We start from the raw sequence: 22113 nt of genomic DNA on the forward strand, positions 1-22113 counted from the left end.
CGGTTTTAATCCCTCTTTTTGATTTTAGGGTAGAAAAAGAAAAAAGTTTTCGTAACAAACTTACCACCACCTACCTAACTTTAATTAAAGTGATACCGGAAAATTTAAAAAAAAAAAAAAAAAAATTAAATTATTCTCGTTTTCGTTCTCCTCCTATATATATTCGTATATAACTTTTCACAATTTTCTTTTTTTCTCTCTCCTTCCTCCCTTCATCTTTCGTGTTTTCCTGACATTTTCTAACCCCCCGAGTTTTTTTTTTCCTTTAAATTGTTTTTCTTTTTCGTTTAGAGAGGAGTTTATCGTAGTTTTCTCACGTGTTAAAAATAATCACATATATATTTACACTTATCACTCTCATATCACAACTTTAAAGCAATAAAACTCTATTATTATTATCATTATTATTTTGTTTATATCGATTTATATCGTGTAATAAATGTAATTTTTCTATTTTATTTTCGATAGTTTATGTTTATTAACATAATGAAAAATGAAATTTTCCAGAACTGAGCTCATATACGACCATAATGCGACAAGGACGAGCCTCAGAATAAAACCTCTTCACGTCACCGATGAAGCTCTTTATAAATGCGAGATAACATATATTGAAGTTGAAGAGGGATGTGCAGTCGTTCAATTCATTAATTTAATCACCCAAAGTAAGTTTATTACAATTTTTTTTTTTTTTTTTTTATTAAAGGTAAATTAAATTTTGATTGACAAATAAGTGGGGGAAAGGTGTTGATGATGATAAAATTAATTATTATTATTATTATGAAGTTGATTGAATGAATGAATGAAAACTTTTGACCTTAAAACTTGTTTGAAAGTTAAAAGAAATTTTTATCTCCCCTTTCCTCCCCCCCCCCATTACCTTTCCACACGTTTTATTAATTATCATCGTCGTGGAAAAAAAAAAAATTTGTTCAACTGTAAATAAATTTTTTTTACGGAAAAAAAAGTAAATTTAAACGTAATAATAATAATGATAATAATGTATTTTGTCTTTCGAAAAAAAAAAAAAAAAATGTACGACGAGAATATGACGTTGGAAAATGTAATTAAAGAAGCAGACGATATTGTTTTTTTTTTCTCCTCGCAAAAAAGGTTAAACGAGACGACAAAGAAAAGGGGGAAAAGGGTGACGGGAGGGAGGGAGAAGGAAGGTGAAAATGTAAAAGAACAAAGTGAAAGATGACAAAATGAAAAAAAAAAAGAAAAAAAAGAAATGCAATTATTACTGTATAATTTAAAACAATAAAGATGAAGAGAGACAGAGAGAGAGAGGAAGAAAAAAGTAGACAAACGAACGGTAAACAGTTTTTGTAACATAAAGGTGGATAAAATGGTGCTTTTACCCACAGGATGAATTAAACAATGATGATGATGATAATAATGATGATGGTGATGATGATGATGATGATGGTAATGATGGTGACGATGACGAGACGACGACAAAAAAAATGTTTGTGAAGAGAAACAAGAAAATTAAAAATAAAAAAAATAACAAAAATTACCATTCAAAGGCGGTAAATAATTAAGTTCGAATGATAATAATAATAATAATAATGATGATAATGATAATACTCGAAGGAAAATTACAAAATTTTAAAATTCATTTACGACGACAAAACTATTATTATTATTATTATTATTATTATTATTATCCTTTAAATAAAAATGACGAACGAAAAAAAAAGATTTTATCGATTATTCACGTAACAAAAAAAAAAAAAACTTTTCGGGACTAAAAATCTAAAACCACGTCTTTTTTTTCATTATTATTATTAAAAATTTGTAAAGAAATTAATATCGGATTTAACGTTTTTCTTCTCCTTTTTGGAAATAAAAAGATTTTTTATTTCATTGTTTGAATTTCAAAATTGGGAAAAAGTTTTTGACAAAAGGATGAACAAAAAAAGAAAAAAAAAAAGGTAGGGAGATGATGATTACAAAAAGGATTTCTAGGGGGGGGGGTAGTACGAAGGAGGAAGAAAGAGAGAAGAGGACAAAAGTACCATTTTTTTTTCTTTCTAAAACTTTAACTAATTTTTTTTTTTTCGACGGGGGGGAGGGGTGTAAAATGGAGTTGAAGGCAAAAAAAAAAAATGAAATATTTAATCAATCAAAAAAAATATTTTTTGACGTCATCGCCATCGTCGTCATCGTCGTCGTCGTCGTTGTCGTCGACAACAAACTTTATTTTTACATCGAAAACTTTTGGAATGATTTGTTTTATTACTCGTTTTTTGTTTATATCTTAACTTAACGCCGAATCTACAATTAAAAACGTAAAATAAAATTTTTAAAAAGGGAACGTGCGTGCGTGAGCGATGATGAGAGAGGGAAGCGGGGGCGGGAGGCGGGGGGGGGTTGCGGAAGAATCAAAGAGTAAATTTAAAAATTTTTTGAAAACAGATTTAAAAAGAGAAAAAGTAGTATAATAAAATTTTAAAATGGTAAGTCATTAAATTCGCTTATTTGTCAAAAAAAGCTCTTAGTAAAAATGATTTAAAAAAAAAAAAAAGGAAATAAAAAAAAAGGAAAAGTGATTTTGTTTCTCTATTTCAAAACAAAATAGAAAAGGTTCCCTATTTTATATATATATATATATATATATATATATATATATATATATATATATATATATATATATATATATATACACATATATTTGCCAATAAAGAGTAGAATTTTATAAAATATTTTCTTTCCTACTCTTACTTATCACTTCTCCCTTTACTCCCCTCCCCCCATATATCTCTCTTTCTTTTTCATACACTTTCTCTCTTTTTTATTTTATTTTCTAATATTTGACTTAGCATTTGGCGCCATAACTCTTTTTTTTTTCTTTTTTTTTCATTCTCAGATTTTTAGGCTCAATGAACCACAAAAACGTCGATTTTTAAAGGAGAAATATACAATTCAAATTTCCTTTTTTTTTTTTTTTTTTTTTTTTTTTTTTTGACTAAATTGAGTTCTTCATAACTTGCAAGCTTAACTTTTCCTTTAGAAAATTTTCTACGTAAATAAATTTTTACCGGTTTTTTTTCTTTCTTTACTTTCCTTTTCTTTCCTTTTTTTTAATACCTTACGTTTCGTTTCTCACACACGCACACAAAAAATAGAAATAAAAAATATCAGAGAGAGAGAGATGGTTTAAATTTAAGAGGGTGAAATTTAAAAAGGGATGAGAAATGAATAAAGGTGTAGTAACTGTTACGATCCTTAAAATATTTTTTTTTTACTTTAGTTGAGAGTTTTACGAAGGTAAATTCACCGTTAAATACGATTTATATTATTTACGCTTATTTCTGTCATTCAATATTTATTTATTTATTTATTTTTTTTTTATCATAAATTTAAAACTATGTATTCACGTCATGTTCGCACCCGTACTTTTTTCTCGAAACTCACGAGTTATATTTATCGATAACACTCATTCTTTCTTTTCTGAACGTTTTAATATTTAAATTTTGATTCATTTATAAAAAAAAAAAAAATTCAAGTCGAAACTATGCTGCGACATTTTATTATTATAACTATTTTTTTTTTTTCCGTTAATAAATTATTATCCATTATAAAAATTTTTTCTCTCACGCTTAATTTCAAATTTCCGATGGTGCCACGTAATCAAACAAACCCACCATTTTTTTTTTTTTTTGGTAAAAAGAAATTGGAAAACTAAAATTTCGATTTGTTTTCTGTTTAAAAAAAAATGTGTCAATTTAACGTGAGATAAATTACATTCGTTTAAAATTTATTTAAAAAAAAAAAAAGGAGCAAAAAAAAACCTTCCCCTTCTCTTCTCTCTCGTCTCCGTAAATAATCTGGAAAAAACAACCGAATAAAAATAAAAAAAACCAAACAAACAAACAAACAAGCGAACAAACATAAAAAAAAGAAAAGAAAAAAAAAGGGAAAAAAAATCGTTCGTTCACGTTTGCGAATTTGTAAAAATAAATTTTTTTTTTTGCTCGAATTGTAAATAAATATAATTTAAACATATGCTAAATAATGGCGTGAGAGTTCCTTATTAAATTCGTTCGCGAAACGTTTGTCTTGTAAATAAAGGATATGACATCACGTGTGTAAACAAATTAAAAATTTTAAATGTAAAAACTACAACTCATTACTCGTTTAAAGGACGTAGGAATAAAATGTAAAAAGTGATTTTTTTTTTTTATTTATTTATTAATTCCGCCGTAAAAAATTAATAAAATAATAATAATAATTTTCCTTTCGTTTAATTTTTACTTGCGAAAAAAAAAATGACAAACACAATTACTTAAGAAAAAGTTTTTAAATAAAAAAAAATTTTTTTTTTTTTTTTGTATTCGAGGGTAAATTATAACTCGAAAAGGTTTTGCGGCATTATTTAACTGCTGACACGTATAAAAAATTTTTTTTTAATACATAAAAAAAAAGTGAAAGAGAGAGAAAAAAATATATTTGGTTCTTAACTCTTATTAACTATCGGATTTTTAATTAAAAAAATTTTTTTATTTATTTTATTATTTTTTTTTAATAATTTACCAATAAGATGTTATTACAATTTGTTAGGCAAAATAAAAAAGAGAGAGAAAGTGAGAGTGAGAGAGAGAAAATTAAAAAAAAAAAATGGGGGGAAGAAGAAGAAAAGGAAGAAGAAAAACCATGACAACAACATAGCATTAGATTCTTTCTCATTCCAACCACCATCACCACCACCACCACTACCGCCTTCTAAAAAAAGATTTACTACGGTTTTACTTACCATACGTTCTCGACAATTTTTCTTTTTCTTTTTTCTTTTTTTTTTTTTTTACATAATTTTCCGATAAGTTTTATTACGTGAAATTAATTTGAATTTACCCACGCTTTTTTTTAAAAAAAAAAAAATAATAATTTTAACGTAATTAAATTCAACGTTTAACTTTTAATTATACTAGATTTAATATATTGTAAAATTTTGCGTTTTTTTAAAAAAGAAAAAAAAAGAAAATAATAAATCACTTGAAAAAAAACAGGGTCAGACCAAAAAAATTTACAAAAATCTTTTTTTTCCCTCCCCCCATCCTTTTCCTCCTGTTTCCTCCTCCTATTCCCTCCTTTTTCTCTCTTGTGGTCTCCCCTTTTTAAAAAAAAATTTTTTTTTTCGTTCTTCTAACCGAAATTCTTTTTCAGAGTTACATCATCATTATTTCTCTCTCATCTAACATCATTTAAAATTCTCATAATTATTTATTGTAATTTCATTAATACTTAATCTCTCTCGCTCACGTGATAACCCGACGCCATTTTTTATTTGAAATTAAAAAACTAAAAAAAAAAATTCGATTTTTCATGGCGCTTTAAAGTAAAATCCATTTAAAAAAAAAATTTTTTTTCTTTCTTTTTTCGTTTTTTTTTTTAATACGATTTTTAATTAAAAATAATAATAATAATAATGATAATAATAAATTTAGTAATCTTATAGACTAATTAGTTTATTAGTTTTAGTTAACTTTTATTTATTTATTTAAAATTTATTTAGTCTTTCGAAAAAAAAATAAAAAAAAATGGAGAAAATGCAAAAAAAAATCCGATAAATTTTTTTCTTTTTTATCGTTATTATCATTATCATTATCATTATTATTATCATTATTAAATTTTTTTTTGTCGTCCTCGACTTTTATGTTTAAAAAAAAAAAAAAAAGAAAATTTAATTAAGTAAATAAACTTAAAAATAAGAAAAAAAAGAAAAAAAAAAGAAAAACTTTTTCTATTTTTTTTTTTTTTTATATAAAAAGTAATAAAATGTTCAGCTCTTTGTATTTAACACTTAATTTTATGAGGAGAAAACCGTTTTAAAATCAAAAATTATTATCGCCATTTTTTTTTCTTTTAGTGGAAAAAATGACTTTAAAAAAAAAAAAAAAGTTGTTAAATAATTATTCCTTGAAAATTTTTTTAAATCGGATTCCGGTTAAATAATTCAAGCGGAATAGAAAACTCGAATAAACAAAATAAAAAACGTACTAAAGCTTTTTTTTTACTGTCACCACCACCACTATCACCAACCCCTTTACCACCGCCACCCCCATCACCACCATCACCACCACCAATGCGATTTTTTTTCTTATAAACAAACGTAACGTCGTAATATTAATCCGTATAGACTTTCTCACGATGACGTCATAATACAAAACATATATTCGATTTAAAAAAAAATTAATTCGATCGAGTTTAAAGTAAATTTCCGTTTGTGCTCATTTAAAAAGGCCTCCATTAACATCGTTACGTTTATAATTTAGGGTTAAACGATAAAGTACCCATCGAGCATTAAAAAGCTTTTGAAAATTTTCATCACCTGCTACCCGAGTTTTTTTTTTTTTTTTAGTATTCTCGTTGTAGTAATGATAATTACAATCGAACAGTTTTATTTTATGTTTTGTTATTGTTGTGAAATCCTCCATTTTTTTTTATTTGTTTTCTACTCTTCCTCTATAGAATCCACGTAAAAAAAAAAAATTATTTGTCGTATACTGACAGTTATAATAGCGCTATATATCGTTTTTTTTTACTGTTTTTAAAAAAAATAATGATAATATTTTTATAAAAAAGCACTATAAATTTTTAACTCGTGTTTTGAGTCTATAAAAATAATCTATTGTTGTTCGTCTACGTCATCGTCTACGTCATCATCGACGTCGCCATAGTCGTACTTTTTGCAAATTATAAACGAAATTCACCGTATTTACTATTATTATTATTATTATTATTATTATTATTATTATTATTATTATTATTATTATTTATTTTTTTTGCGAAAAAATTACCCTTTTATAAAAGTGATGATGATGATAATAATCAATTCCGATAACGTTATTACATTTTAATTTTTTTGTAAAGACCGAACGATCCGATCAATCAGAAACGAGAATTTTTTTTGCTCTGTATTGTTTATAAATTTTCTAAAACAATGAAATTTAGGAAGAGGGGAGTAAAAAAAAAAGAAAAATACAAAAAATGATGATGATAATGATTAAAAAGCGATAATCATTGAGAAAATTACAATGATAATAATAATAATAATAATAATAATAATAATAATAATAATAATAATAACAATAATAATAATAATAATAAATGGATGTCAATAATTAAAATAACAATTTAACGTTTTTCAATTTGGAAAATTTTCTAATTAAAATATATTTAAAAGCAGAAGATAATTTGACGATGAAGAGGGAAAAGAGGTGGAGACAGAGTGAGAGTGGAAGGGGGAGGGTAATGAGAGTGGGGAAACGTAGAGAAATGAATGAAAGAAAAGAAATCAGAAAGATGAAAAAAAAAAAAAGTTTCCTTTTGTTTTGTTTTTTTTTGTTTTTAAAATTTTTGTTTTTCGATTTCGTTAAAAAAAATTCTTCATTGACGTTCGTTAGATTTTTATTGTTTTTTTTTTTTTTTTTAAGAAAATGATTGGCAACCCTGATTCGAAAAAACTTTTTTTTAGTATAAAGAAAAAGTCGGAGGAAATAAAAAAATTGATGTACCGAACGAATTTTGTTATTTTTTTTTTAATTATTTTTATTTAATATGAAAGTGAAATTATTATTAATTTGGGAACAACAACAACAACAACAAACAAAAATAAAATAAATGATAATAATAATAATAATAATAATAATAATAATTTAAGAGTAAAAAAAAATAAAATAATTTTTTTCAATTTTTATTTATTTATTTATAAAATGAAAGCAATATACAATTGTCAAAATCAGAAATTTTTTTTTTTTCTATTGTATTGCTCTTATTTGTTGTAGTGTTGTTGTTGTTGTTGTTTTAATAAAAGCAGACGATTTTTTTTTTTTTTTTTCAAAATAAAAAACACTTTACTTAATAAAATTTCGTCTTATGATAAATTTGTTTTAATTAATTATTATTTTTTTTTTTGTTTTATTAAATTGAATAATTGTTTTCAATTTGTTTTTTTCCGGGGTTTTGCAAAAAAAAAAAAAATTTTTCCTTTTTTAATTGCGTGCCTGAAATCGAGAGCGCGGGGGGTGGGAGGTGGGTTGTGAGGTGAGGTCGAGGGGGAATTTGGCGTTTTAAACCGCAGGAACCTTTTTCCCTATTTTTCCGGTTTTAAATTTACTTGTACCATCTGCTTTTGTGAAAAACCTTTTTAAAATTTTTCTTTCCTCTCTCTCTCTCCCCCTCTCTCTTACTCTTTCTTTTCTTTCTTTCTTTTTTTTTTTTTTTACTTTTTTCCCCTTTTTTTTCTATGCATGTTGTTGTGTTTTCTTGTAATTTCACATTTCGTTTCACTTTTCGAGCATTAAAGTAGAAAATTCTTTTCTGAACGTACGTATATATGTATATTTTAAAAAATTTATATTTTAATTATTTTATTAAGGATTGTAAAAAAAAAAAAAAAAAGGAAAAAACTTTCGTCCAATTAATTTTTATTTTTTTGTACGAATGTTAATGCCACGTTAAAAAAAACGACGAAAAAAAAACCTCCCCAAAAAAAAATAATCTAACGTTTAATCGATTCAATTTTTTTATATATAACGCATAAAAATGTCAATAAATCGTTACGCGTAGTTTAAATATCAAAATGGCGGACGGAGATGATGGAAAAAAAATTTATGAATAATAACTTTTGATCGATTTAATTACTTAACGAAAATATTTTCCTATAAATTTTTATGAAAATGATATTTTTTTTTCTGTTGCGAGACAAGCCGTCATCGTTTTTTGAAAATATTGTCAACGACAGCAGCAACAGCAACAGCATCACAAAATCCGTAAAAATAAATAATTTCAAATAATAATAATAATAATAAATAAATGTTTTTTTTTAATGCTTTCATCGTCCCCCTTCTCTCTCTCTCTCTCTCTCTCTCTTCGCTTTTCTGTTGACAAAATAAAATAAAAAAAATTTTTCCGTAAATCTTTCAACGAGTTTAGTAATACCCTTTCTCTTTCTCTCTCTCTCTTTCTCTCTTTTCATTGCGTAACATCGAATAAAAAGATTTCAAATCTCAAAGGTTCAAAAGAAAAAAAAAAAACGAAATGTTGGCGGTGAAGGGGAGGAATGGGGGGGGGGGAAAGGGAAAAGAAAAGGAAAAGGAAAAGAAAAAAAAATTTTTTTTTTCTTTCCTTTTTTTATTACGCTATTTTTACGTTGAAATAAACGTTTGGAAATCCCCAAAAGAATAACGAACTATTTTTTGTGTGTGTGTGCCACGCGTGGAGTTGAATCGAAATTGCCGACAATTTTGTAAAAAAAAAAAAAAAAACCAAAACACGATGAAATGGCGCGTATTATAAAACAATGAAAAAGAAAAACCAAACGAAAAAGGTACTAAAAAAAAAAAAAAAAAAGGGAGAAGAAAGGGGAAGAGGAGTAGGGAGGAAAATGAAGGAAAGGAAAAAATAAATGAGAAAAGGTGAAACTTTTTCCTCCCCTTTCCCCTTTTTCCCTCCCCCTTTCAAAAAAAAAATAAAATGTTTTACGTAAAATGAAGACTTATTTATTTCACTCGTTGTTGTTTTTTTTTTGTTCGGTTGGTAAAATACGACGGAAACAAATCGAATTAATAATGTAAAAACATTGTTTAATATAAATTATAATAAATGTACACGTGTAAGTACACGTGCGTGTGTGTTCGGTGTTAATTTTTGAACTTTAAACAATACGAGGAAAATTATTAAAAAAAAGAAAAGAAAAGAAAAGAAAATTAATACGTGTAATTAAAATGTTAAAATAAATTTTTTTTTTTCTACTCGTTTGAAAATTAACGAGGAATGATAATGATGATAATGATAATGATAATGATGATGATGATGATGACACGTACGTAATGCGCAAATTTTGAAACGCGCAAAAGGAAATTAAAAACATAAAAAATAATAAAATTAACGTGAGTAAATAAATAACCGGGATAATCATCATCAGGTCGCGTTTACGTCACCGTTGAAATCATTAAAAACAGAAAAGAAAAAAAAACTATTATCATCATCATCATCATCATCATTATCATCATCATCGTCATCGTAATTAATAGTTTTTAATTGAATCCGTCGAATTGAAAAAAAAAAAAGAAAAAATTCCAGTAATTGCTTCTATCTTTTTTTTTTTTTTATAGTTTGCTGTTTTCCTTCTCTCTCTCTCTCTCTCTCTCTCTCTCTCTCTCTCTCTCTCTTTCTTCCTCGCTTTTTCTCCCTTTTTTTTTCTTTTTTTTAAATTCCAAATCTTTCTTTAGGTTTCTTTTTTTTTCTACCCACAAATTTAATTCTTTAAAACGTTCCTATAAATGGTTTACCGTGACTTATTTTTAAAAAAATCATTTTCCCTCAAAAATCTTTTTACGCATTATAATAATAATAATAATAATATTATTATTATTATTATTATTATTGTCGCAGCGAACGCAGGATTTGTCGAATGTATTTATCGGAATTTTTTCGGCTAACCAAGAATGTGGGTCCTCCCTTTCAAAACGTAATTTCCGGTTTTTTCTTTAAAATTTTAGTGTGCACCTCACAGCACTCCTCTCAAGTAATAATCGGAATCGTTTTTGTCTATTATTATTATTATCATCATCATCATTACTACCACGATAATTTATTTAATGGGCGGGAAAAAAAATTTAAATACAAATCAAATCGGTTAATTTTTAATTATGACGAAAGTTATTTTTTTAAGGTTTCAAATTTAATGAGGAAAACGAATGAAAAAAAAAAAAATTTTTTTTTATTTTTCCTTAAACTCGCACACATTCTAAAAAAAAGTTGGAAACTCATGTTTAACATTTGACTTTATTGTTTTAATAAGAAGAGATTTAATTTATAATTTCATAAAGAAACAAAATGAGAATCAAAGGGATTCTCATATTTTCAAAAAAAATTTTTGATCTCCGATTCGAAACGAAAAAAAAACAATTTCGTATGCACACGCAAGAGGGAGAAAGAGAGAGAGAGAGAATAAATGTTTTATTATTTTAAAAGTAAAAAATAATTCAGTGTAAACAACACAGTAACAACAACAACAACAACAATTGAACAAATCATTCATCCGAATTCAAAAGCACAAAAAGGATGAAGGAAAAAGGAGAAAGGGAGGGAGGGGATGAAAAAATAAAAGGAGGAGAAGGAGGAGGAGGAAGTAGAAAAAAAAAAATTTTTTTTTATATTTGTTTTATTAAGTTTCGGCCACGCGTGAAAAATATTGAGACACGGGGAAAAAACGTACACGATTTAACAATCGTTTTTTTCCTTTCGATTTTTTTTTTCAATTTTCATTTTCATTTTTTTTTCGGTTCGTTTTTCCCTTTCCCCCCCTTTCTCCCACCTATTTTTTTTATATGCCCAAAAAAAAGAAAAAGGCTCATTTTCAAAACGAATAAAGGGTAAAAGAAAAAAAAAAAAATTTTTTTGTTAAATGATTTGTAAAAATAATAATACTCTTAAATCGGGATTTTTTTTAAAAAAAAAAAAAAGTAGAATTGAATTTTTTTGCCAACCACTTGCTCCAAAAATTTTTTTATTATTTTTTTTCTTACCCCCTTCCTCTCCCTCCCCCCACGCAACTCGATCGGAAAATTCAAAAAGAAAAATTTTTTTTTTTTTTCAGTTAAACCGGAATATTTGAAAATAAGCAGAAGTGACGAATCCGAAGTACAAAATTCTTCTCTTATCGGTCCATTCATTGAAGGAAATTCATTTTCACTTTTATGTGAATCTGGTGGTGGAAAACCCGTGCCCATCGTCGAATGGTGGAATGGTTCCATACAAATGAACGGTGAGTTTTTTTTCGTTATGACGTCATAATGGAAAAAAAGAAAAATCTAAAACAAACAATTATAAAAAAAAAATCCATTTTTACAGAGAGGATTCCATTTAAAAAAACAAAAAACTTTTCAATTATTTTTTTTTATTTTCGAACCTTTTCAAGGTAGGTTTTTCTCAGATTAAGTGCTTTTACAGTGTCACCAGAAAAAAAAAAATAAAGGGGGAAGGGGAGGAAACAAAAAAGAAAATGAAAAAAAAAATCTGTTGGCTAAAAATTTTTATAAGAATCACGAAATCTTTTAATCAGTCTTTTTTTTCGTGAGAAAAACTTTTTTTTCTTTTTTTTATTTAATTTGTTCTCACAAATTATTATTATTATTATTATTGTTGCCATTTTTTTTTTTATTAGTGACCTATGAACTTAAGTTTTTCAAATCAACATCTTTTAAAACTTGTGTCATCGAAGGGGAGTGAAGTAGCGAAAATAATACTTGAATCAGAGAGTTCGCTCCTTTCACTCTAGAAATTCATAAACTTGGTAGTGACAAACACGTCACTACGTCATCACGTGACCGGAAGCGTGTTTTTGTCACAAAACGGGTAACATTTATCCCGCGATTACGCAAGCGAAAGAATATAAACATTAAATAATGTTGAGCATATGGGGGAGGACTTCGCATTCCTCCAAAAAAACGAAAGCAAAATATTTGCCCCCTCTTCTTTTGCAAGGTTTCCAAGTTTCCGGGAAAAGTGAGAGTAATTTTTCGATAAATGACCTTTCAACCTCTCACGTAGATTTTTCCTAAAGTACCGCGAGTCTATCGGGTAGACCCTTTCCCAATCCCATCAAAGATTCCCGAATATTCTTCCCCTATTTAATATACAAAAATCTGGCTAAAACTGGATTTCCACTCCCCGCAAAGTTTTCCAACCATCCCGATTCGTTCCTCCTTTTTTCAAATATGTCTACCTACCATGTCGAACATCTTTCAAAATATCCACGTTTGAAAAGCTATTCCGATTCGAACGATTTTTAAATTTTAATCGAACGTCCAATCAGGTGGGTGGGAATTAAATGAAAAAACGATATCGAAGAAATATTTTTCCGACCCCATTTAAGGAGAGGGGAGGGGGGTTAAAGAAAAAAAAGGAAAAAATTGAAAATCACTTCAACATTGTTCGAATAACACTACGAATTTATTGATATCCACATAAATATTATTTTATTTGATGACGTCATAATAAATTTTGAAAGGAAACTTTCGTAATCTTAACGGTTTCATATTTTTCGGATTATAGAAAAAAAATTTTTTTTTTTCTCCTTACGTTTAAATTTATTTTAATGATAATAATGATAATAATAATAATAATAATAACAATTCAGGAAGAAAAAAGGAGTATCATCATCATCATGATCGATTTTATTTTATATTTTTTCGAAAGGTATCAGACGGAACGTTCGACGATGAATTCTCGACGTTCGTCGTTTTGTTTGCACATTTTTTGTCGCAAAAAAACAAAATTTTTCCTTCATTATTCACGTCGCGTATTTTTATCAATCGACGAGGGAAAAAAAAATTATTTAATTCGTCTGCAAATCGTTTGTGCGTTTTGAAATTTTTCTTTTTTGCAGCAGACGACGCTTTAAATAAATAAATAAAAAGAAATGAAATGAAAAAAAATTAATTTGCCTATTTAATAAAATGTTTTTCTTAAGTACTTTAAATAATTAGGTATTTTTCTACTTTCTTTTTAGCCGTTCGAAAATAATAATAATAATAATAATAATAATAGAGAAAGAGAAAGAGAGAGAGAGAGAATGTAAAGAGAAACAAACTTTATTTATTCATCAGAATAATTACAACTCATTGACTGTAAAACATTTATATATTTATAAAAGTTGTCCTTGTTGTTGTTGTTGTTATACAGATAATTGTTCAGACGGTTAAATTAAAGAGAAAAATACATTTGAAAAAAAAAAAAAAAAAAAATGGTGGCTGGCTACGACGACACGAACGACGATTACAGCGTTTGCGAAATATTTTTTTTTTATGCGGGAAAAATTCAAATTAATAATTTTCGGACGTGTGATAATAATAATAATAATATTAAGTGTACGTAAAACAAAAAAATTTATCAGATAATTATTTAAACAAAAAAAAAAAAATTATTAAACGCATTTTTTTTTTTTATAAAAATAAATTAAATTTCAAGACGTTATCATTTAAATTGTCGTGGCATTAGCATTAACTTAAAAAAAAAAAAAACTTTTTATATAATTTTTTTTTCTTTTTTTTTTTTTTTGCAAGAAAGGAAAAAAAATGGGAAGGAGGGAGGGGGAGAGGAAAGGAGAGAGAAAAAAAAATGGAAATTTAAAAGGAAAAATTATAAGTTAAAAATAATAATAATAATAATAATAATAATAATAATAATAATAATAATAATTTTTTTTTCGTTTTTTTTTTTTTTTTTGTAAATCGTAAAACTGGAAAAAAAAAAAAAAATTTAAATGAAGAAAGTTATTTAACTAATTTCCGTAACTGTTATTTACGACAGACAGGAAAAAAAAAAAATTGTTGTTGTTGTCGTCGTCGTTGTTGTTGTTGAGTAACTTTTTTTTCGGGGGGAGAGGAGGGGTAAACGACGTCGTCGGTTGTTTGTTTGTGGCAAAAAAAAAAAAAAATGATTTTTATTTCGGACGTAATGTGAAAATTTTAAGATTCATTTTTTTCATTTGTTTTTCTTATTTTTCTTTCTCATTGTCCTCATAATCATTTTCTTTTACTTTTCTTTTATTCCTCTGTCTCCCCATCTCTTCTTTCCCCTTTCCCGCTTTCCAAATTTTTTTTTTTTTTTGTTTCATTTGCTTTAATTTTTTTCATTTTATTTTGTCTTCTGTTTGTTTGCTTCAACTCTTTTCTATCGTTTTTTTTTCAACTTTTCCTTACTTTTACTTTTCTTTCTTTTTTTTTTTTTACATTCATTCTTTTATTGTTTTACCTTTTTCTTTCTCTCTCTCTCTCTCTCTTCTTCTCTTTCTTTCTTTATTCTCGAAAGTAAAAAATAAAAGTCAACATTTATATACAACTTTAAAAACCATGTAAATAAATATAAATTTAAATAAATTTTCTTCTACTTACAAAAAAAAAAAAAAACTTTGTTTTCCTTATTATTATTATTATTATTATTATTATCATTATTATCATCAACATTATTATTATTATTATTATTATTATTATTATTATTTAAATTTCTTTATACGTTTAAATTTATATATATAGACGATTTCAATTCGTTTTTTTGAAAAAGTTTTCATTTAATAAACTTTTTTTTCGTCGATGTCGTAAATTTTGTTTTTCTTTTTTTCGAGGAGAAGGGAAGGTGGGTGGGAAGAGAGAAGGAAAAAAAAGGGAGGTAACAAAAACTGATTAACAAATTTAATATATTATAAAACGTCACTTTTTGTTTGTTTTTTTTTTCTATTGTAATAAAAAGAATACAAAACTTTTAAAAAAAAAATTTTAATTTAAATTTTATAAAAAATTTTCTTTTTTTTTTTTAAACGGGAACTTATATTAATTACCCTTCGAAAAAAAAAAAAAAAAACTTTTTCTTCCTTTTATTTTTCTATTGCTATTATTATTATTATTACTCGTGATAAATTTAGTGTTTGACTAAAACTGACTAAATTATACTACTAAACTTTTACCACAAAAAATTACGAAAATTCTTTATTTAATTAATATAAATTATAATTATTATTTTATTTATATTTTTTGCGTCTGTAAAAAATTTTCCCGTTTACGTAAAATTTTTCACTTTTTTCCGTTAATTAAATTTAAAATTTTCATTTTTTTTAAATTTCATTTTATCATCATCATCATCGTCATCATTATCATCATTATTATTATTATTATTACTACGTAAACAAAATAAAAAAAAAAAAATTTCTGATTTCACTTTCATGCGGGTGAAAAAAAATTTTTTTTTTTTTTTTTTAATTAAAATTTATCGGTTGTTGGGATCGCTACTAAACAAAAAAAATAAAAATGGCAATAATGATTATTATTATTATCATTATTATTTTTTTCTTTTTTTTTCCCCCTCAATTTCGATGACGTAGATAATCAATTATCGATTATTGATTGAAGAATAATGATTACGCAAACAAAATCACACTTTGAAAAAAAAAAAAAAAAAATTTTTTTTTTTTTATTGTTTTTTGTTTCGTAATTAATTGTTTCGTAAAGAACAAAAAAAAGAATTCGAATGATTTTATTATTATTATTATTATTTTCTTTTGACACGACAAAAAAAGTTCGTTTACGTTTTTAAAAAGTTTACAAATGATCGGAGGGTTGATTTTAAAAAAAACGTTATAATTTTTCGGTGTAAAAAATTTTTCTCCATCTTGATTTTGATAATTTTTAAATCGATTTAAAAAAATCGATATCGAACGAGATTATCGATTTTATGTTCACCCCCCCCCCAAAAAAAAAAAAATGGCGATTTACATAAATGCAATATTTTAAATTATTGTTTTGTTGAAAATTTGAAAATTGTTGTTTGTTTGTTTGTGACAGAAGAAACTTGTTACCCTGTCAAATATTTTACTTTTCTTTTTGTGAAATGTTAAATTTTCCAAAATGACTTTTCTTGATTGTTTTCCCCCCTCCCTTCCTCTCCCCTTCCTTTCCCCCCTCTTCCCCCCATCTGTTCCCTCCCACTTTTCTTTTACGCAAAAAGAATCGAAAATGCATAACAAAAAAAAAACCTGTCGAAACAAACGGAAAAAAAAAAATATTTTTTTTATTTGTTTCTGACTACCTAATTTGGTTTTTTATTATTTTCATTTTTGTATTATTTCCGGTTCAACTTTCAAATAATAATAATAATAATAACTGTTTGTATTTTTACTTTTAATTATTTTTCGCGGGTTTTTTTATTTTAAATTTAAAAAATTACATGCTCGAATCGTCTTCCTTTTTTTTTTCTTTTAATTACAAACCGTAATTGAAAAAATAAAATCGAAAAAGAAGTTTTTTTACGTTTCCCCAAAAAAAAAAAAAAAAAAAAAAAACAAAAACTCCTTTGACCGGGATTTGTGTTTTCTAATTAAAAAAAAAAAAAAATATATAACAAACAAACAAACAAACAAACAAGCAAACGCAAATTCAAAAAACAAAAACAAAACGATGATAATTTTTGTATTCATTCATTCGTTTGTTTTTTTTTTTTTTTTATATTTCATCGTCATAAATTATCTTAACGAAGAAAAATAATAATAATAATAATGGTAATAATATTAATAATAATAATAATGATAATAAACAAAAAGAAGCAAATGAGAGGAATCGAACAAACAAACGGAAAAAAAACAAACAATTTTCTTATTTAAAAAAAAATTTTTTTTTATATTTTTATTTAATTAAAATAAAATTTATTATTATTATTATTATTATTAGTATTATAATTATTATTATGCGTACTTAAATAAAAATGGCGACGAAAAACCGGAAATAAAAATGTATGTTTGTTTAAACAAACGAAATAAATAAAAGTTGATTTTTTTTGTTTTAAAGTGAAAAATTATACAAAGAATTTATGTGATAATTTTAACGACCGAACGATCGACCAATCAGATTCCCCTCTCGTAAAGGTTATTTAAATGTCACGTGACTAATGATCGTTTTTTTTTGTTTGTTTTATAAATATTTTTCCAGGTGATAAACAAATGGAATCGGATTCCAACGGGATCGGAACGGGTCGTAATAAAATAAAAATAACAATCGGACGAGGTGATTTAGGTGCCAAATACGAATGCAGAGCTAAAAATGACGCATTAGACGAACCGTTGGTTTCATGGGTCGAACTCGACGTCAACGGTAAGAATTTTTATTTTATTATAAATACCTATAATGATAATGATAATGATAATTCATTTGACGTTAATGTCGGGTAAAATAAATTTTCCTTTCCTTCGCATCCTCCTCCTCTTTCTCCTTCACCCCCTTCCCTTCTCCCCACCGCATTTCTGCGGTAGATTATTCATCATCGAACGAAATTTAAAAAAAAATTATTTATTTATATTTTAATTCACGTTAATGAACCTTTTACATCGTTTTACTTTTATTATTTATAATAAAAAGAAAAAACCTTTTGACCTTTTTTTTATAATAAAAAAAAAAGGAACGAAAGTCATTCTGGGAATTCAATTTTTTTTTTTTTTTTTTTACATTTTGTCACGCGTATAAAAAAAAAAAAAATTCGAATGAACGAAATTAATAAAATCCGTAAGTTAAATGTAAAAAAAAAGGGGGGAGGGAAAAAGGGGGAGGAAAAAGGGGGAGGGAAAAAGAGGGAGGGAAAAAGAGGGAGGGAAAAAGGGGAAAGGAAGGGGTGATTTTTATTTTGACGTGTCCAAAAACCGGATATGGAGAAAAAAACGACGAGAGAAACAGGACAAGGAGGAGTAGAGGAAGGGGAAATTCGAAGAAAAATTTTTTTTTTTTTCGGAATAATATAAAAAGGTTTTTGTAATTCATCATCATCATCATCGTCATCATTAAATTTTAGGACCTAAAATTTTGTAAACGTATCCAACCTTCCTTCTCCTCTTCCTCTTCCTCCCCCCTCCTCACATCCTTTTTTCGTAACCTTTTTGACTTTTTTACTAAACAACCACTCAACGAACGAATCTTTCCAAAAAAATTTTTTTTTTTTCCTTACGTCACATAATTATTTTATAATTATGACGTCACATATTTTCCTTTTAGTTTTGTTTTGGCGGAGGGTGAGGAGTGGGCAGGGGGACGCCCTTCCTACCTTTAAATTTAAATCTTATAATTCTAGAATTAATTTTTAAAATTTGGTTGTTTTTTTTTTCAAATTCCCTCCGAGCTAAAAAAAAAAAAAAATAAATTTTTTTTTAAATTTACCTTTGAATTTTAAATTATTTTTTAAAAATTTTATCCATTTTCCTTTTCCTTTCATTTTTTTTTTTTACCTTTGAATGGGTGTTTTTAAAACTCTATGAAAAAAAAGTAAAAAAATTAAATTAAATTAAATTTTTCGACGTACAAATTAAATAAAAAAAATTTTTTTTTTTATCATTTTATATTTTAAGCGTTTTTTTTTTTTTTTTTAAATTCGTCTAAAAATATTAAATCGAAAGTAAAGTGGAAGCAAAAGAAAAAATTGATTTTTTTTTTGTTTTTATTCGTTCTATTTGTTCTTTCATGCATTATTTCTAAATTAAACTACCTTCCATTTCTATTGTTTTCTATTTCCTGAGAAGAAGATTTTACAAGGTCTTAAATTTCATTTTTCCAAAACATTTCTTTTTCTTTTTTTTTTCATTCCCAAACGTAAAATGGAATGAAGGGGAAGAGGTATTAGGAGGAGAGGGTTTGATAAAGTTAGGTTCGAAGGGAAGGGAAAAAGAAAAATCGGGAAAATTTCATTCCCGAAAAAATTTTTTTTTTTTTTTATTATTTTCTTATCGAGTTTCCCCTCCCCCTCGCTTCTTTTAAGTTTAACATAAAAAAAAAATTTTTTTATCAAGGTGACGTAATGACAATGATGATGAAAAAAAGTATTAATTTTTTAAATAAAATACTCGCCGAAAAATTAAAGAATAAGAAAAAAATAATTGACAGCCATTTTCTTTTTTTTTTTGTAAATTGATGTCGATTCCTTTTTTGTAAAAAAAAATGTAAAATCAAAAAAAAACTTTCTTTCCTTTTAATTTCCTTTTTTTCTTAAAAAAAAATTGCCTGTCAACAAAACTTAACGAGTAATAATTTTTTCTAAAACCACTTCAATAATTTTTTCTTTTTTTTTTTGATTTCATCATTTAAAAAAAAAAAAATAAAATAAATTAAATGTTACTCAATTAATTATTATTATTATTATTATTAATGTTCACGATTTATTTATTAATTTAATATTAAACAACTTAAAGATTCGACAAACGATCGAACAAACAAACAAACAAAACGAAATTTAAAATTGATCGCCCTAACGTTTGTTATTATTAATATCATTTTATTTATTTTCAAATAATAATAATAATAATAATAATAATAATAATAATAATAATAATAATTAATACGAAATAAGTAAAGGAATCGAAAGGTTTGGTAAGCAGACGAATTTATCAATGCAAATAATAATTATTTACTCAAATGGTCAAAAACCTCTTCAAATTCTGTTTAAAAATTAATTTGAATGAAAGGAAAATAACAAAAAAAGAAAAGAGAAGGGATGAGATTCTTTGATGAGAAAAAGACAAAGAGAGAGAGAGAGAAAGAGAAAAAGAGGGAATGATAAAAAGAGATAAAAATACTTTAAAAAAAATATTCCTTTTAAAAATATGCCGTATATACGATAAAAACGTAAGTTTCTATTACGTGGAAGTATTCTAAGTTGAACATTTTTTCTATATTTATTAATTAGGGAAAACGGTTCTTTTAAAAAAAAAATTACTACTTGTCCCACGTTACTAACCTAGAAAATAATTTTTTTTTATTTTGTTTTTGTTTTTAAATTAATAAAAACCTTGAAAAATGAACAAAACTTAATAATAATAATAATAATAAAAATAAAATTTTCAAATCAAAAATTACACGTATACATACACGTGTCAATAAAATCGATAAAAGAAAAAGGAGAAAAAGGTGAAAGGAGAAGGGGAGGAAGGGGGAAGAAAAAAGCGCGTAAGAAAAAAAATAAAAGGAAAATTAATGAGAATAGGAAAAGTAAAAATTTTTCCAATAAGAATCAAATAAAAAAAAGAAAAAAGTTACAAAACAATAAATGAAAAAAAAAAAAAAGAACACCCCGAAAAATTTTTATTAGCATCATCTTTTAACGTGTAACTTGTTATCAATGAAAAGAAAAAAAAACGACGACGATTTCTATATAATAAAATTAATCGCCCGTTAAAGAAACTATTATTATTATCATCATCATTATTATTACTATCATTATTATTCTCCCCTTGTTTCTTTTTCTTCTTTCCTAAACCATTTTTATTTTTTTTGTGCGTGTAATTTTTTTTTTTACATTCTAAATCCACGTTCGAAATTTAATAAATAAATAAATACAAATAAATTTTAACACCTATTATTTTATTCGTTTTTAAAAAACCTTCTTTATTCATAAGCTAAACATAAAACGTTAGGTCATTTTAAAATTAGAAAAAAAGAAAATTTTTTTTTTAAACGATTAAAAAGACGTGTAAGAAGAGATTTTTTTGTCGTGTCGTTATTATTATTGAAATTTTTACCTGTTTTAAAAATATTTTATTGATTTTTACAAAAAAATAATGTGGTCTATCAAAAAAAAAAAAGTTTCAATAAGGCGGTGAGAAAAAAAAATAAAAAAACAACAACACGTGAAATTATTAAAGGAAAAACATTACATAGCAATTATATTGTAATAAAAAAAGTTATTATTATTATTATTTGTCATAGTTGTAGTTAAATATAGTCTATAAATAAGTCTAGACTTTTTTTTTATTATTATATTTATATAAAAAAAATCCGGATTCTCTTCTCTTTTCTTTTTATTGTAATCTGGTACGAAAAAAACTTGTGATAAATCAAAAAAAAAAAATTTATAAAATGACGTAATTGCTATACCATTTTTTTTTTATAGCAACGAGCTATAGAACAAAACCTTTTTTCTTTTTTCCTACAATGTAATAATATATTTCCAAAGTTTTTTTTTTCTTTTCTTTCCTTTTTTATTCTTCTTCTTTTTTTTGTTTAATGTTATTCTTAATTTGACAAAGAAAGAATTATTTAGTTAAATAACAAACCACACAAATTTCAAAGATAATTAAAGAAAGTTTGTGTCTCCTTTCCTTCTCTTTCTTTCTCTCTTCCTCTCTCTCTTTCTTTCTTTCTTTCTTTCTTCTGTTTGAAACATTTCCTGTTTCCTCCTGAAGTTTATTTAATATTATTTACATTTTTCTTTTTTTTTTTAACTTAAGGTTTCTTTTGTAAATAATAATAATAATAATAAAAATGATAAAAGAAAATAATAATAATAATAATTTTACTACGGTCATAAATTTATTTTTTAAAAAGTAATTAATTACAACAAAAAAAAGAAAAAAGGCTTTATAATTTTTCTTTTTTTTTTTTTTTTACTTTACTTTGGGTCAATCGTATAATTTTCTATCTCTCTCTTTCTCTATCTCTATCTCTCTTTCTTTTTTTGCTACCATTTATTCTTTTACTATCTTTCTTTTCCCTCAGGCGAATAAAAAGAAAAATTTATATATATATATATATATATATATATATATATATATATATATATATATATATATATATAATG

At 25.2% G+C, this 22113-nt stretch overlaps 3 protein-coding genes across 3 annotated transcripts; all 3 read left to right on the plus strand.

The window, feature by feature from the left end:
* Positions 1-493: 493 nt before the first annotated feature.
* On the plus strand, positions 494-723 carry Phum_PHUM109390 (uncharacterized protein; the record flags this gene model as incomplete). The annotated part of the gene is made up of 2 exons (XM_002424065.1): positions 494-662; positions 704-723. The coding sequence occupies 2 exons, from the start codon at positions 494-496 to the stop codon at positions 721-723; spliced, it is 189 nt and encodes a 62-aa protein (XP_002424110.1).
* Positions 724-10845: 10122 nt separating this feature from the next.
* Positions 10846-12240, plus strand: Phum_PHUM109400 (uncharacterized protein; the record flags this gene model as incomplete). Its single annotated transcript, XM_002424066.1, has 3 exons — positions 10846-10921; positions 11609-11776; positions 12176-12240. 3 exons carry the CDS (start codon positions 10846-10848, stop codon positions 12238-12240), a joined length of 309 nt encoding a protein of 102 aa, XP_002424111.1.
* A 5194-nt stretch (positions 12241-17434) lies between these two features.
* On the plus strand, positions 17435-18563 carry Phum_PHUM109410 (uncharacterized protein; the record flags this gene model as incomplete). The annotated part of the gene is made up of 3 exons (XM_002424067.1): positions 17435-17441; positions 17490-17644; positions 18543-18563. The coding sequence occupies 3 exons, from the start codon at positions 17435-17437 to the stop codon at positions 18561-18563; spliced, it is 183 nt and encodes a 60-aa protein (XP_002424112.1).
* Between the last annotated feature and the right edge of the window lie 3550 nt (positions 18564-22113).

Source organism: Pediculus humanus, genomic scaffold (genome assembly GCF_000006295.1).
Source record: "Pediculus humanus corporis 1103172107458 genomic scaffold, whole genome shotgun sequence".
Classification (NCBI taxonomy): Eukaryota; Metazoa; Arthropoda; class Insecta; order Psocodea; family Pediculidae; genus Pediculus; species Pediculus humanus.